The 12,552-nt window shown below is 41.8% G+C and overlaps 1 protein-coding gene across 1 annotated transcript in view; it reads right to left on the bottom strand.

The window, feature by feature from the left end:
• LOC117283090 overlaps positions 1-12,552 on the bottom strand; it is a 495,561-nt gene that overhangs the window by 374,518 nt on the left and 108,491 nt on the right. Inside the window, exon 2 of the mRNA XM_033755453.1 lies at positions 1,419-1,527. Within this exon, the coding sequence (XP_033611344.1) occupies positions 1,419-1,453 (35 nt within the window). The 5' untranslated portion in view covers positions 1,454-1,527. The remainder of the gene's footprint in view (positions 1-1,418; positions 1,528-12,552) is intronic.

Genomic DNA, 12,552 nt, shown 5'->3' with positions numbered 1-12,552 from the left:
AGAGAGAGAGAAGGGAGAGCGGTAATATACAGCACGAAATTATTTAGCCGCCGCTGAAAGGAAAAAATCCCTAATGTAAAATAAGAGGAATTCACGGACTGACATAAATTAAACAGCGGGCCGGAATTGGTCCGCGAAACACCGGACGAGAAACACTCTGTAAAGTGTGCCGTCAGGAGAAGTAATGACATGGACAATGGCTGAAATTAGCTTGTCGCATACGCTAATGGCAAAGCACAGAACAGTGAGGTAATTCATTAATGGGCCAGAAAATACTGGGCAAGAAGTAAACGTACATGAAATAGTAAGACAGCGGAATTAGCAGCAACATAGATCTGATATAGCTGATTGGCTGATAAACTGTCTAATCAACAAACGTACTGACTGGCAAACGGACTAATACCCCCAGTAACACAATCTAGAGGTTCATCTTCACTGATAGACCACTGGGTACGACCCTGAACCACCTGCATCCAGGCCTCATTCTCATGACACAGGACTGCGTGTAGATTCTGAAGGGTTCTCACGATGATATGTAACAATCAGAACTGAAGGGTTTTTCGACTGTCAATCGTCCGGTATCCTAAAAACTAGAGAACACAAAGTTTTTCGGAAACTGGATCTGTTTCCAACCGTAGGTGATGGGGGCGGGGGGACACTTACTTTGTTGAGTTCCTTAGAAAGAGCTAACCTCAATTACTGCCAGTGATTGGGGTTAGCTCTTTCTCGGGGAACCCAGAGAGTATGTCTTTCCCTTCATATGAGGACGAAAACTATCTACAAAATGAACACGTCTGAAGCCAGAAGACATAAACATAGCAACATTTACTGGAGTCACTGAAGTTAGCTTCTCTAAGGGACCCAACAGAGTGTCTCCCCATTCACATGAAGATGGAAACAGATTCAGCTTCCGAAATGGTATGTTCTCTAGTTTCTAGAATACCTGATGATGGACAAAGTCCAAAAGTCAGTAATTCTGACAGGACTGCTTAAACGGAATAATCTGAATACTATATTTTCATATATTTGTCTATTGTCCGGGTGCAGTTTGTCAGAAGGTTTCCCATGATATTTGTGCAGCATTTCTTGTTTTATTCATTCTAACTGAATATTTCGTAACCTTCCTGCTCTGACTACTCCACGAACACCAGCAGGGGAATAACCTGAAAGTAAATAGATGTAGAATTATCTAAGACCTGTAGATTTCACGACAGGCAAAGTTGACAACATTTCTTCGGGCTATCACTTGTGTCAGATGCACAAATCTTGCCAACTTTGACACCAGACGCTGATGATGGGGACAGAGAGAGCTTCTGAAATATCGCTAATTTAAAAAAAAAAATCGCTCGTTTTGTAGCCCGATTCATATCCTCGAGTCTAATTAATTACGAGTACATCGGATTAGTTTCCTTACTCACAGGCATTCAGCAAGAAGTGCGCAGACTCCAGTCATGTTACTGGACTAGCAATGATGAAAAGGTGAATGTCCGCTATGGTTCACTGCTTCCTTCCGCTTTGAACTGCCGTCTGAAAGACACGAAAGAAATGTTCGATGAAATGTGAATTTAAGATGCCCTCAAGGCATAGTCGCCTGGATGAAAACGAAATGTTNATATATATATATTAACTCCTCTGACTGTATGAACTACATTATAGTAACCATACTAACTGAACTAGCCATTTATAAGATACGTCTGAAACCACTTTAAACATAAACTAGAAGGCATAAACACAGCACCATTAATAGCGTGGCGTGCCGCCTATACGCCAGAATATCTGAGCGGGAGTCCATTACTAGACAACGGCTTGTTAAAAACTTGTGGCCGAGATTACAAGCTGCAATAGACAATTTCTGAGCAACACTCGGTAAACACTGCCGGAACAGAACAGAGACGTCCATTGCCAGGCAACGGTTCAATAAGCGTTGTTCCCGCAACAACAAATACGCTAGAGATAAAATCAACGTCTTCACTAAAGATGGAAACACGTTCCAGCGGCAATGAATAGACCAGCTACAGATACACTAGCTAATACGAGAAACGAAATCCTTCAAGAACGTGTCTTCCAGTCAGTCCGACTGTATAAGATAAGAGACCAGAGGAGACCAGGGCGGAGGTCAGACCAGAGGAAAAGTGAGAACAGGTAAGAGCAGAAGAAACCAACTTAGCTAAGAACCAGAAGACTAAACAGTAGTCAGGTCACATCATCTGGAAGACGCTATTTCAGTGATTCTAACTGTAACTGTAAACGATTTATCCAATAAACAGCTTCGTCTAATCCGGAATCCATTAATTTCTTATCGTGTCACCTACGAGGCGTGACAATACTTAATTGGCACATGCCATTCTAAATTGTGATTGGTGTCCTCGCGAGAGGCGTTAGACCGAATATGGGAAGAGCACTCGTATTCTCGATTTCGCCCACCATAATTTACATTTAGTAAATGAAAAGAGTATATAAATATAAAGAAATCTCAGAGTCGGTATATTCTCAACCTACTTATTTATTCATTCAGCCAGCCAGTCGTTCATTTACCCAATCATTCCCTTAGTTACTGCTCATGTACTGCAAGCAGAACAGTTTGTCAATATTGCTTTCAATAAAATTAGAGGAGACTGTTATTTATAATATATGAACATCTCCGAGATTGGCATTAAAATTCTTTGCTGGTTTATGTCCGCAGGCCGTGGTTTAAGCGTACATATGCCACATGGTAGACAGACTCTAGGATACATAAAGATAATCACTCACACTCATTGAGCTGAGCCCTTCTTGAGAAGCTGCCAATTGTGCAGCTACTCAAGAACTTTCAAGCATTTTATGGAACCCTGAAGGTTCATTACCGCGTTCACAAGAGCCCTCCACAGGTCCCTATCCTGAGTCAGATCAATCCAGTCCATACCATCCCATTCTATCTCGCTAAGATCCATTTTAATATTGTCCATTTACCTACGCCTTGATCTTCCCAGTCGTGTCTTTCCTTCTGCCTTTCCAACCAATATCCTATATGCATTCCTCTCTTCCTCATTTGTGCTACATTCCCTGGCGACCTCATCCTCCTTGTCCAGATTGGGGGTTGGGCGTGGGACTTACTACTCACCGTAAAAATAATCTTGTTACGAAAATGTTCAAAAAGCCTCGGAATATAATATGTTTAGAAATAGGAGTAAAACAGAAGTTACTATCTTAATGCGTCGTGTAAGAAGGAAACAAGGAAGTGCTAGCTACCATTGCAGTTTACAAAATGAATTCTGAAGGGTCGGGTGTGTGGGGAACGACAAAATGGCGTAGCTGCTAATAGACACACTCTGTATTCAGTTGTCATTTAGTCCACTGCGCAATTACTGCTTACAGCAAGCTCACTCTGTAAATGTCAATCAGAATAAAATTTCCGCAAGAGCGAAATCACTTCCGCTCCAGTGATAATGTATAAACTATAGTTCTCAAATTATAAAATGGAAAACTTACTGCAACGCAAACCGCTTTCTGCTGGCAGAAACAATTCGATAACCGCTGTCCTAATATTTGCAACCAATACTGTGCGCGTGACAGGTAATGTGCACACGTGCTCTACAGTGTGTACACATGACCACGATCTGTACATAGTGGCACACAACACGCAGGCGCATGCCGGATTGAATCTGAAATTTCCAGCGTTTCTCCTTAGACGCAGATAATCTGTCTGAGAAAAACTGTAGAAGCACAATCGAAAATTTTCAAAGATGATACCGACTGTCCGCACATAGGGGAGGTCTCTGAATAGGGGGTGGATGGGTTGGGGGATGGGTGAGAATTTGGGTAGTATAGTACAGTAAACACTATATATATATATATATATTACAGAACAACTGTAAAGATAAAGCTATCCCTGTAACAGGCCGTGAAAGGCCCATAGGGTTGTGAGACGTCGAGGCTCCCACGTTTTCCAGACCGTCGGCTCACAGATGGCGGTAAGGTTGTCAGCCTTACACGCCGGCCGCCTTTAACCCCCTGAAAGATTCCTGGTACTAATTTTTGTTAGAGGCTGAGTCGACACCAGGGTCATAGTGCGGTTGGAAGGATCAGGTCGCCTGAAATAGTCCAGCTCATCGGGACTCGAACCAGCGATCTTCCGGCTTGAAGAATAGTGCCTCAACCAACTACGCTACCGCGTGCCCCAAGTAACAAATGTATTACACCAATATGATGCTCTCAGGAATATTTGACATGATTAGTAGATGCAGTATGTAAACTCGGTTAAGTGTTCATAATTAAATAAAAGCATATATGGACATGCATATACATGTATGTACTACATACTAGTTTTAAAAGGAGTGCCATGTAAAGGATGTTACAGTTTTGACTTCTGACTATTTACGTCTATGTTCTCAGCGCTATCCTGCGCCTAGTTAAAAATAGTATCAAGTCATTAAGTGACAAATCGATTGTAGGGGAGGGGTTGTGACAGATATAGTATGTAGAGTGCATTATTTTTCACGGCACTGGTGAGCCCACAGGCCCGTCAACGGGTATTCTCGTTGTGAGATGATCTTCTTCGAGGGAGTTTTGTGAAGACCAAGCATGGTCACTGGTCGCTGATAGGGGTGTTCTCTGAATATGAAGTTGTCTTAAAATGCAATCCATGCCACACAGATATGGCCATTTAAGTGTTGGTTTTTGAATATGGGTGGTCTTTTAGAGAAGTTCCACTGTGGATCAGAGATTACTGGACTACAATTAAAATTATTACACGTAAACCTTCTTCTCCCGGTCACGGTAGCCCAGCGGTCTAAGGCATGTACTGTCTTCGCTCGCTCGGAAGTCGGGATCGTGGGTTCGAATCTGTTTCCTGTGAGGTACGAACTGAATTCTTATATATTATTCTTATACACTGCCAGTCACGGTAGCCGAGCGGTCTAAGGCATTCACTGTCTTCGCTCGCTCGGAAGCCGGGATCGAGAGTTCGGATCTGTTTCCTGTGAGGTACGAACTGAATTCTTATATATTATTCTTATACACTGCCGGTCACGGTAGCCGAGCGGTCTAAGGCATGTACTGTCTTCGCTCGCTTGGATGCCGGGAAGGCATGGATGTTTGTGTTCGTTTTTCTGTTTGTCTACAGGTAGAGGCCTTGGGACGAGCTGATCACCCGCCCAAGGAGTCCTACCATATGTGTAAGATCTAGAAAAACCGAAGTGAAAGGAGAAGTTCATGGAGATAGGCCTAGGACCATTGGGGCTGTAGTGCCAAGAAAAAAAAAAACCTTCTTCTGCCGGTCACGGTAGCCAAGAGTCAAGGCATGCACTGCCTTCGCTCGCTCGGAGGTTCGATTCCCATTCAGGGCATGGACGTTTAGTGTTTGTGTGCTTGTGCGTGCGCGCGCGCAGGAAGAGGCCTTGCGACGAGCTGATCACCCGCCCAAGGAGTCCTACCGAATTTCTAAGATCTAGAAAACCGAAGTGAATCGGTGAGTTTCATTTAGGTAGACCAAGGCCCAAATTGGTGCTGTAGCGCCAAAGGAGAAAAAGTCTTCCTCAAGAGACTTCTCCAATGTCTCATTTGAAGGCCGAGATGTGCAGCTCGAATTGCCGTGTTTTTTAACAGTCTAATATACTGTGCAGCACACAGCAGACGAGCTAGAAATCTAGACTTCGACCGGCAAATGTTTTCGCACCATCTAGTAGACAACAGCGATGTGAAATATTTTGCACTATTCCTATTAGCTTTTGTCGCTACAACAACAATCCAACCTGGAAAATTTCCAATCAAAAGTCGAGAGAAAATATCTGAAAGGTAAGAGACATTTCATACTTGTTTCCTCAGAAATTCTTGACCTATCACCTCATGTTAAAATCCTTTCACTAATTCAGTATTAAAGAAACTCTGCAGTTAGTTAAAGTCGTTGAACAGACGTACAAATTATCTAGGGAGATACAGTAACAAAGAATCACGCAACACATTCCGTGTTCATTGCATCTGATAAGTAGTTAGGCGAAACACGGCTGAACGGTACTGGTTTGTAGTTTCCGGATTTACTGTATTTGCACAACTTCATAAAGGAACGCATAACCGGTAGAGCGTGTCTTGCCGTCAGTTCGTCTACATATTTCATCTGTGAAACTATTCTAACATATTCTGAGAAAACTCATCATTGAGACACTTAAAAGTGAAATGTAAGTTACTGACAAAAAGTATTTCAATCAATATAGCTTATACATGCCTAATGCCTACTTTACTTTACTTTACATTTTTTTTTCCTTGGCACTACAGCCCGTGGGCCTAGGCCTACCTCCATGAAACTCTCCGTTTCACTTCCGTTTTTCTAGATCTTACACATTCGGTAGGACTCCTTGGGAGGGTGATCAGCTCGTCGCAAGGCCTCTATCTGTATACAAACACAGAAAAACGCACACACACAAACTAAACATCCATGCCCTGAGTGGGATTCGAATCCACGATCCCAGTTTCCAAGCGAGCGGAGACAGTACATGCCTTAGACCGCTCGGCTACCGTGACCGGCAACTTAGACATTAGTTTATCATATTTTCTTCAAAAATGACCCATCATGCAACAAAAAAAAGTAGAACATGACATTCTTTAATATGGAGAACATTTAGGAACATGAAAAATATTGCACGGCTGTGCAGTCCTACATGTAGTGTGATAAGGTTTGCAACAACGCATGTTATGTAGGATTTGAAGTTCTTACAGCTGTCGTTATTAAGAATATTATCTTCTGGAATACAATGCCGGTTAGTCCGTTGAAAGTAAGCCGACGTTTCGAAGGAAAATATCGCCTCGAATTTCAGAGTAGAAGAATAAGCAGAGAAATAAATCAGCGTGAAAATATTCCTCTGAAACGTTGGTTTATTTTCACGGACTACACTGCGTTGTATCCCGAAGATAGTATTCTTCAACGCATGTTATGTCTGGAATGAAGCATGACTGTCTTTACGAGTTCGTCTGTACATAATTCTCCAACAGTGTTCTGGCTAGGCTTCTGTTGTATCTTGGTTATTATGAAGTTCCCAGGCATAACTTAATTCCTACAACATTTCAGCATCCTGTTGCGTTGATGTGTGACTTATAGTCTTGTTTCCCGTCCGTAATGCAACAATATTAATTAAACAATATTAATTCCTTCTCAAAGAAACACAAAGCAACACTAGCTACACATACGAGTAAGTAAGCGAGAGGCACACCCAATGGGACACAAAACAGCCGCAATATAAAAGAAAATTATCCTTTAAAATCATCCTACAACATTAGAATTCAAGGACATTAATAATAATGATAATAACAGCGTGCCTTAATGAATACAATTTCACCAAGTGCACAGTGCAATAGATTCCTTTAAAAGACCTGTTGCCTGAAAATGGACCATCTCTGTGGTCTAGTCGTCGGAGTTCCTGGCTACAGATCCAGAGGTCCGGGTTCGATTCCTGGAGCTACCACATTTTTTTAGAAGTAGTGGGTCTGGAACGGGGCCCACTCAGCCTCGTGAGGATAACTGAGGAGCTATTTAAACGAAATAGCGACTCCGGTGTAGAAAACCGAAATTAACAGCCGTGGGAATTCGTTGCGCTGACCATGTGACACCCTCTATCCACTAAAGTTGGCACTAACATCGCCGACAAGCGGCGGTCGCTCGATCGGTATAGTTTGCTTGAGGACTAAGGCCACTGGTTTTATTTTTATTTATGAAGAAATGGTTATGGACTTTTTCAGGCTGTAGGATAAAACGAGTATCCAGCTGATGCCGGAATGGAGCACTTTGGGGATCACTTTCAGTATGAATCGGACAACAAAGTGTCATAAATTGTGTCATAAAACATTAAGATAAGGGCAATAGTGTTGAGACGATTATGACACATAGACAGTATGGACGAAGTTACAAATGCATACAGAATTTCGGTCAGATGACATTAGTGTAAGCCTACAGGAAGCTAAAAGTAAAAAAAAAAACAAAAAAGAAAAAATATATATATAAAGTTATCCTTGTAACAGGCCTTGGAGGCCCATAGGTTTGTGAGATGTTGAGGTTCCCACATTTTGTAGACAATCGGCTCATAGATGGCGGTAAGTTTGTCAGCCCTACGCACCGGCCGTCCTTTACCCCCAAGAACATTCCAATAATATTCCTGGTACTCATTTCTGTTAGAGGCTGAGTCGACCCCAGGGCCATAGTGCGGCTGGAAGGATTAGGTAAATTGAAAAAAAAAATCAATGACCTCATTGGGATTGATCCCGCGACCTTCCGGCTTGTAGCATAGTGCCTCAATCAACTACGCTACCGCGTGCCACCTACAGGAAGATAAAATTAAAATTAATCTTAGAGAAATATAATGTTAAGGTGAGTTCTGGCTGTAACTGGTGCAAGATGGGGTGTAATGGTGGGCCGTTATGAATATTCTGGCTCTATGCAGGGAGAGAATTCCTTGATCAACTGGAAAGCATCAGCTGCTCAGTGACAACCGTGTACCATGGAGCTGTTACTCTGCTGTTCGGATGAGAAGACTATGATAATGTTGTCGCTGCTGATTATAATAATTAATATGTAGATCCTCGCCGTCTCCTTACAGAGGATTACTTAAACGTCACGCCCCGCCAACAAGTCAAGGCAGAGCAGCTCAGATCCACAGGCAGACTTAATTACGAGTGAATACATCCTGACAGGTAGCGAACAATTAGGAGTAACTACAATGTGCGACTTCACGCTCGGCACTGCAGCGAATGGTTAGCGTCACCAAGACAATCCGTGGAGAAGAGACATTGAGAAGCTAGCTATCGCTTACCTGGTCAAAATTTTCCCGCCTTTCATTGAACCCGAAGATTCTTACCATATTATTAAGGGGCGGTGGTTAGGATCAACTTCAAGCCGATTCTATTTCTTTCGAAATCATTTTAATATCTTTCTTTCTAGGCCTATGTCTCTGGAGTAGTGGCTTTTCTTCAAGTTTTCAAACCAAATATTTGCATGCATTTCGCATCCTCTCCATTCATGCTACATGTGCAACCATTCTAATTGTTCAATTCTAAATATATGACCATAAAACTGGATCCTGTTTGCAGTTACTTACATACTGCTACCTTGCAGGCTCCTCAGACCACCGAACGGATTCAGCATATTTTGATAACCGTCTCCTATCAGGCAGATGCACAAGAAGATTAACACAGGTAAGGATTGGTAGGTGCTCTTTCTTTGTGACCGCCCTATGGTGCCCACGCTTTTAATTATGTCTGTTTTCAGCACAGGTTTGGATGCATCAACTGTAGCTACTCCGTGTAATTGCATCCAGTTGTCTCTTCGAGAAACACCATTATGTATGAACAATCACAATCTCACACATACATCGGCTAAGACTGACGTTTAATAAGACTACTTATGTTATCATGGCCTGATCAGATATAAATTTAATTCTGATACAATTTAGTCCTTTAGAAATTTGATTCATATCTTATTTCCAACATGCAGGATCAAATCTTTACACAAAGGTACCTAATAAACCATCCTTAAATTTGGTAGAACTGAGATATTTGTAAATTGTTATTATTATTATTATTATTATTATTATTATTATTATTATTATTTTACTGAAATTGGGTATTGACCCAGTGGCAGTAGATCTTACACTGATACAGACAAGGAAAGACTATAACATAAAGGGAACAACAACATATCAAAATTACATTCAGCAGCAAATGGAAACATATTAAATTCTGGGAATGCTTTCTACAAATTAGGTCACAACCATTTATCTTCCACTCTGCCATTTAACTATGCAAATATTAAATATATAGTGCTGTAATTATACCTGTTTCTTTGTTTGGGTGTGAAACTTGGTACCTCAGATTAGACTAAAGATTAATATATGGAAAAAAATGTAAAAGGTAAAGCTTTCCCTGTAACAGGCCGTGAATGCCCATAGGGTTGTGAGACGTCGAGGCTCCCACATTTTCTAGACAATCGACTCACAGATGGCGGTAAGGTTGTCAGCCTTATGCGATCGCCGTCTTTTACACCCCCCCCCCTCCCCAGGAAGATTCTTGGTACTCATTTCTGTTAGAGGCTTAGTCGACAGCAGGGCCATAGTGCGGCTGGAAGGATTAGGTCAAATGAAAATATTCACCTCATCGGGACTCGAACCATTGACTTTCAGACTTGTAACATAGTGCCTCAACCAACTGCGCTACCGCATGCCCCAAGAGATCAGTATATAACGAGAACAGATTGATATACACGTATATACGTGCACATAGATGAGAGGGGTGACCAAATTAAGGAGAATGAGATAAGTGGGGTATGTAGCACGCACAGCGACGTCGAGAAATGCACACAAACTCTTTATTTCGAGAAAAACGTAAAAGGGAAAGACCACTTGGGAAACAGAGATGTAGATGAGAGGATTACATTAAAATGGATATAGTATATGCCGATGTGCCAGTCACGGTAGCCGAGCGGTCTAAGGCATGCACTGTCTTCGCTCGGAAGCCGGAACCTTGGATTCGGATCTGTTTCCTGTGAGGTACTAACTGAATTCTTATATATTATTCTTCTACACTGCCGGTCACTGCAGCCGAGCGGTCTAAGGCATGCACTGTCTTCGCTCGGAAGCCGGAACCTTGGATTCGGATCTGTTTCCTGTGAGGTACTAACTGAATTCTTATATATTATTCTTCTACACTGCCGGTCACTGCAGCCGAGCGGTCTAAGGCATGCACTGTCTTCGCTCGGAAGCCGGAACCTTGGATTCGGATCTGTTTCCTGTGAGGTACTAACTGAATTCTTATATATTATTCTTCTACACTGCCGGTCACTGCAGCCGAGCGGTCTAAGGCATGCACTGTCTTCACTCGCTCGAAAGCTGGCATCGTGCGTTCGAATCCCACTCAAGGCATGGATGTTTGGTGTGTATGTGCATTTTTCTGGTGTTCTCCTGTGTTTAGGTTGAGGCCTTGCGATAAGCTGATCACCCGTCCAAGGAGTCCTACAGACTGTAAAAAATGATCAAGAAACTGAGAATTGGGCCCTGTATTCTCCAAAGTGGGAGCAAGAGAAAAAAATATATGCCCTGTGTGGACTCGAATTATCTGGGGGTAAGGTCCAGAAGCAGGCTGTCGCGAACGTAGTCGTGAACCTTCGTGTTTCGTAAAGGGCGGGGAATTCCTTGACTAGGTTATCGGCTATTAGCTCTTCAAGGAAGACTCTCTTTCATGGTGTGAGTGAGGTAGTAAAAATTTAGATGCGGGATCGACCGGACAAGAGTGATAGCGGACAACACAGTACATGAATACACATGAATGCCACAAGCGGGATTCGTGTGCGCAATGCGAACATTTGGGCGTTCGAGACCACATTCGACTTCATCCTCTACGTACATAATTGATTACTATAGGCAGGAGGAAGCTCAACAGGAGATTATCCATCCGACGGCGGGTTTATACGCAAGACAGTCTGCGCTTAAGTACTCCTGCAGGACCAATGGGAAGTAATGATCAGCAGCTGTGAAGGCTCTTGCATTCAGCAGTTAACTATCTGAAACAACGACTCAACTCAGAAGTTTTGAGCGGGCAAAAATTCCCCTGCTTTGAAGGAACAGCTATATCCATCAACGTGACATAAACCCAGAATTCTACCCATTCTGCATCAATTTATTTTCACTTAGTAAGTCTCAAGCTTTCTAGGATCCGTGGACCGGAAGAGGAGCAGTGAGTACTCAGATGACCGGTGTTTTGTCTGCCTCTAATCGTATGGTACAGATTGGTCTAATATTCTACAGAACTAATTTTTTAATATAAAAATGGCGCGTTAATATGGCATTATAGTAAAGAATACATTATACTTATCAACACTGAATATATACATTTACAAATTAAGCAAAAACAATATTAAATACAAAGACAAAAATAACACCGTCCAGTGTGACTATTTAAGTTTTATCACTTGAAAACTCATCACCCTTACATGTTCCCGATCCCTACGGATCATCCTCAGAGGGCATCAATACTTTTTCCGGAAACTACTAGAACAATAGGTGTTAAATTATATACATACACATATTCCGTCCCAAGTGCAAACAATATATATTATATGTCTTTAATCTTGTTCTTTCTACACTACATGTTTCGGCCTCTATCGGCCATCATCAGGTGTATACTCTTAACGTTGCTGCCACACTGAACCCAGTCTAAAATTTAACATTTAAAAACACAATGTCACATTATCAACATCTACATCGTTGATATGTGTCTGGTATGTAGATTATGTTGCACACGTCAAATTTGATATTCTTGTAGTAGCACTCTAAAAATCTTTAGTTATGATTTTTTTAAAACCTTTTAAAATTTTCTCTAAATTTTAAATTTAAAATTCTTAGGGTTACTCGCCCTATGTCAAAGTACTGGAGCGGCTAGTTCTTGTTTTCACACTGTACAGGTGTTATCTGTAATACACAAATATTCGTATTATTATTTTATGTACGTAATATTTTCTTATGTGTGTATATTGTTATTTGTACTTACTTAATGTAGTCTTCTTGTGTGGGTGCCGCTGCTTGTCTGTACTACGTGTGC

Source organism: Cryptotermes secundus, unplaced genomic scaffold (genome assembly GCF_002891405.2).
Source record: "Cryptotermes secundus unplaced genomic scaffold, Csec_1.0 scaffold328, whole genome shotgun sequence".
In the NCBI taxonomy this organism is placed as follows: Eukaryota; Metazoa; Arthropoda; class Insecta; order Blattodea; family Kalotermitidae; genus Cryptotermes; species Cryptotermes secundus.
This window is presented reverse-complemented; position numbering and strand designations above follow the sequence as displayed.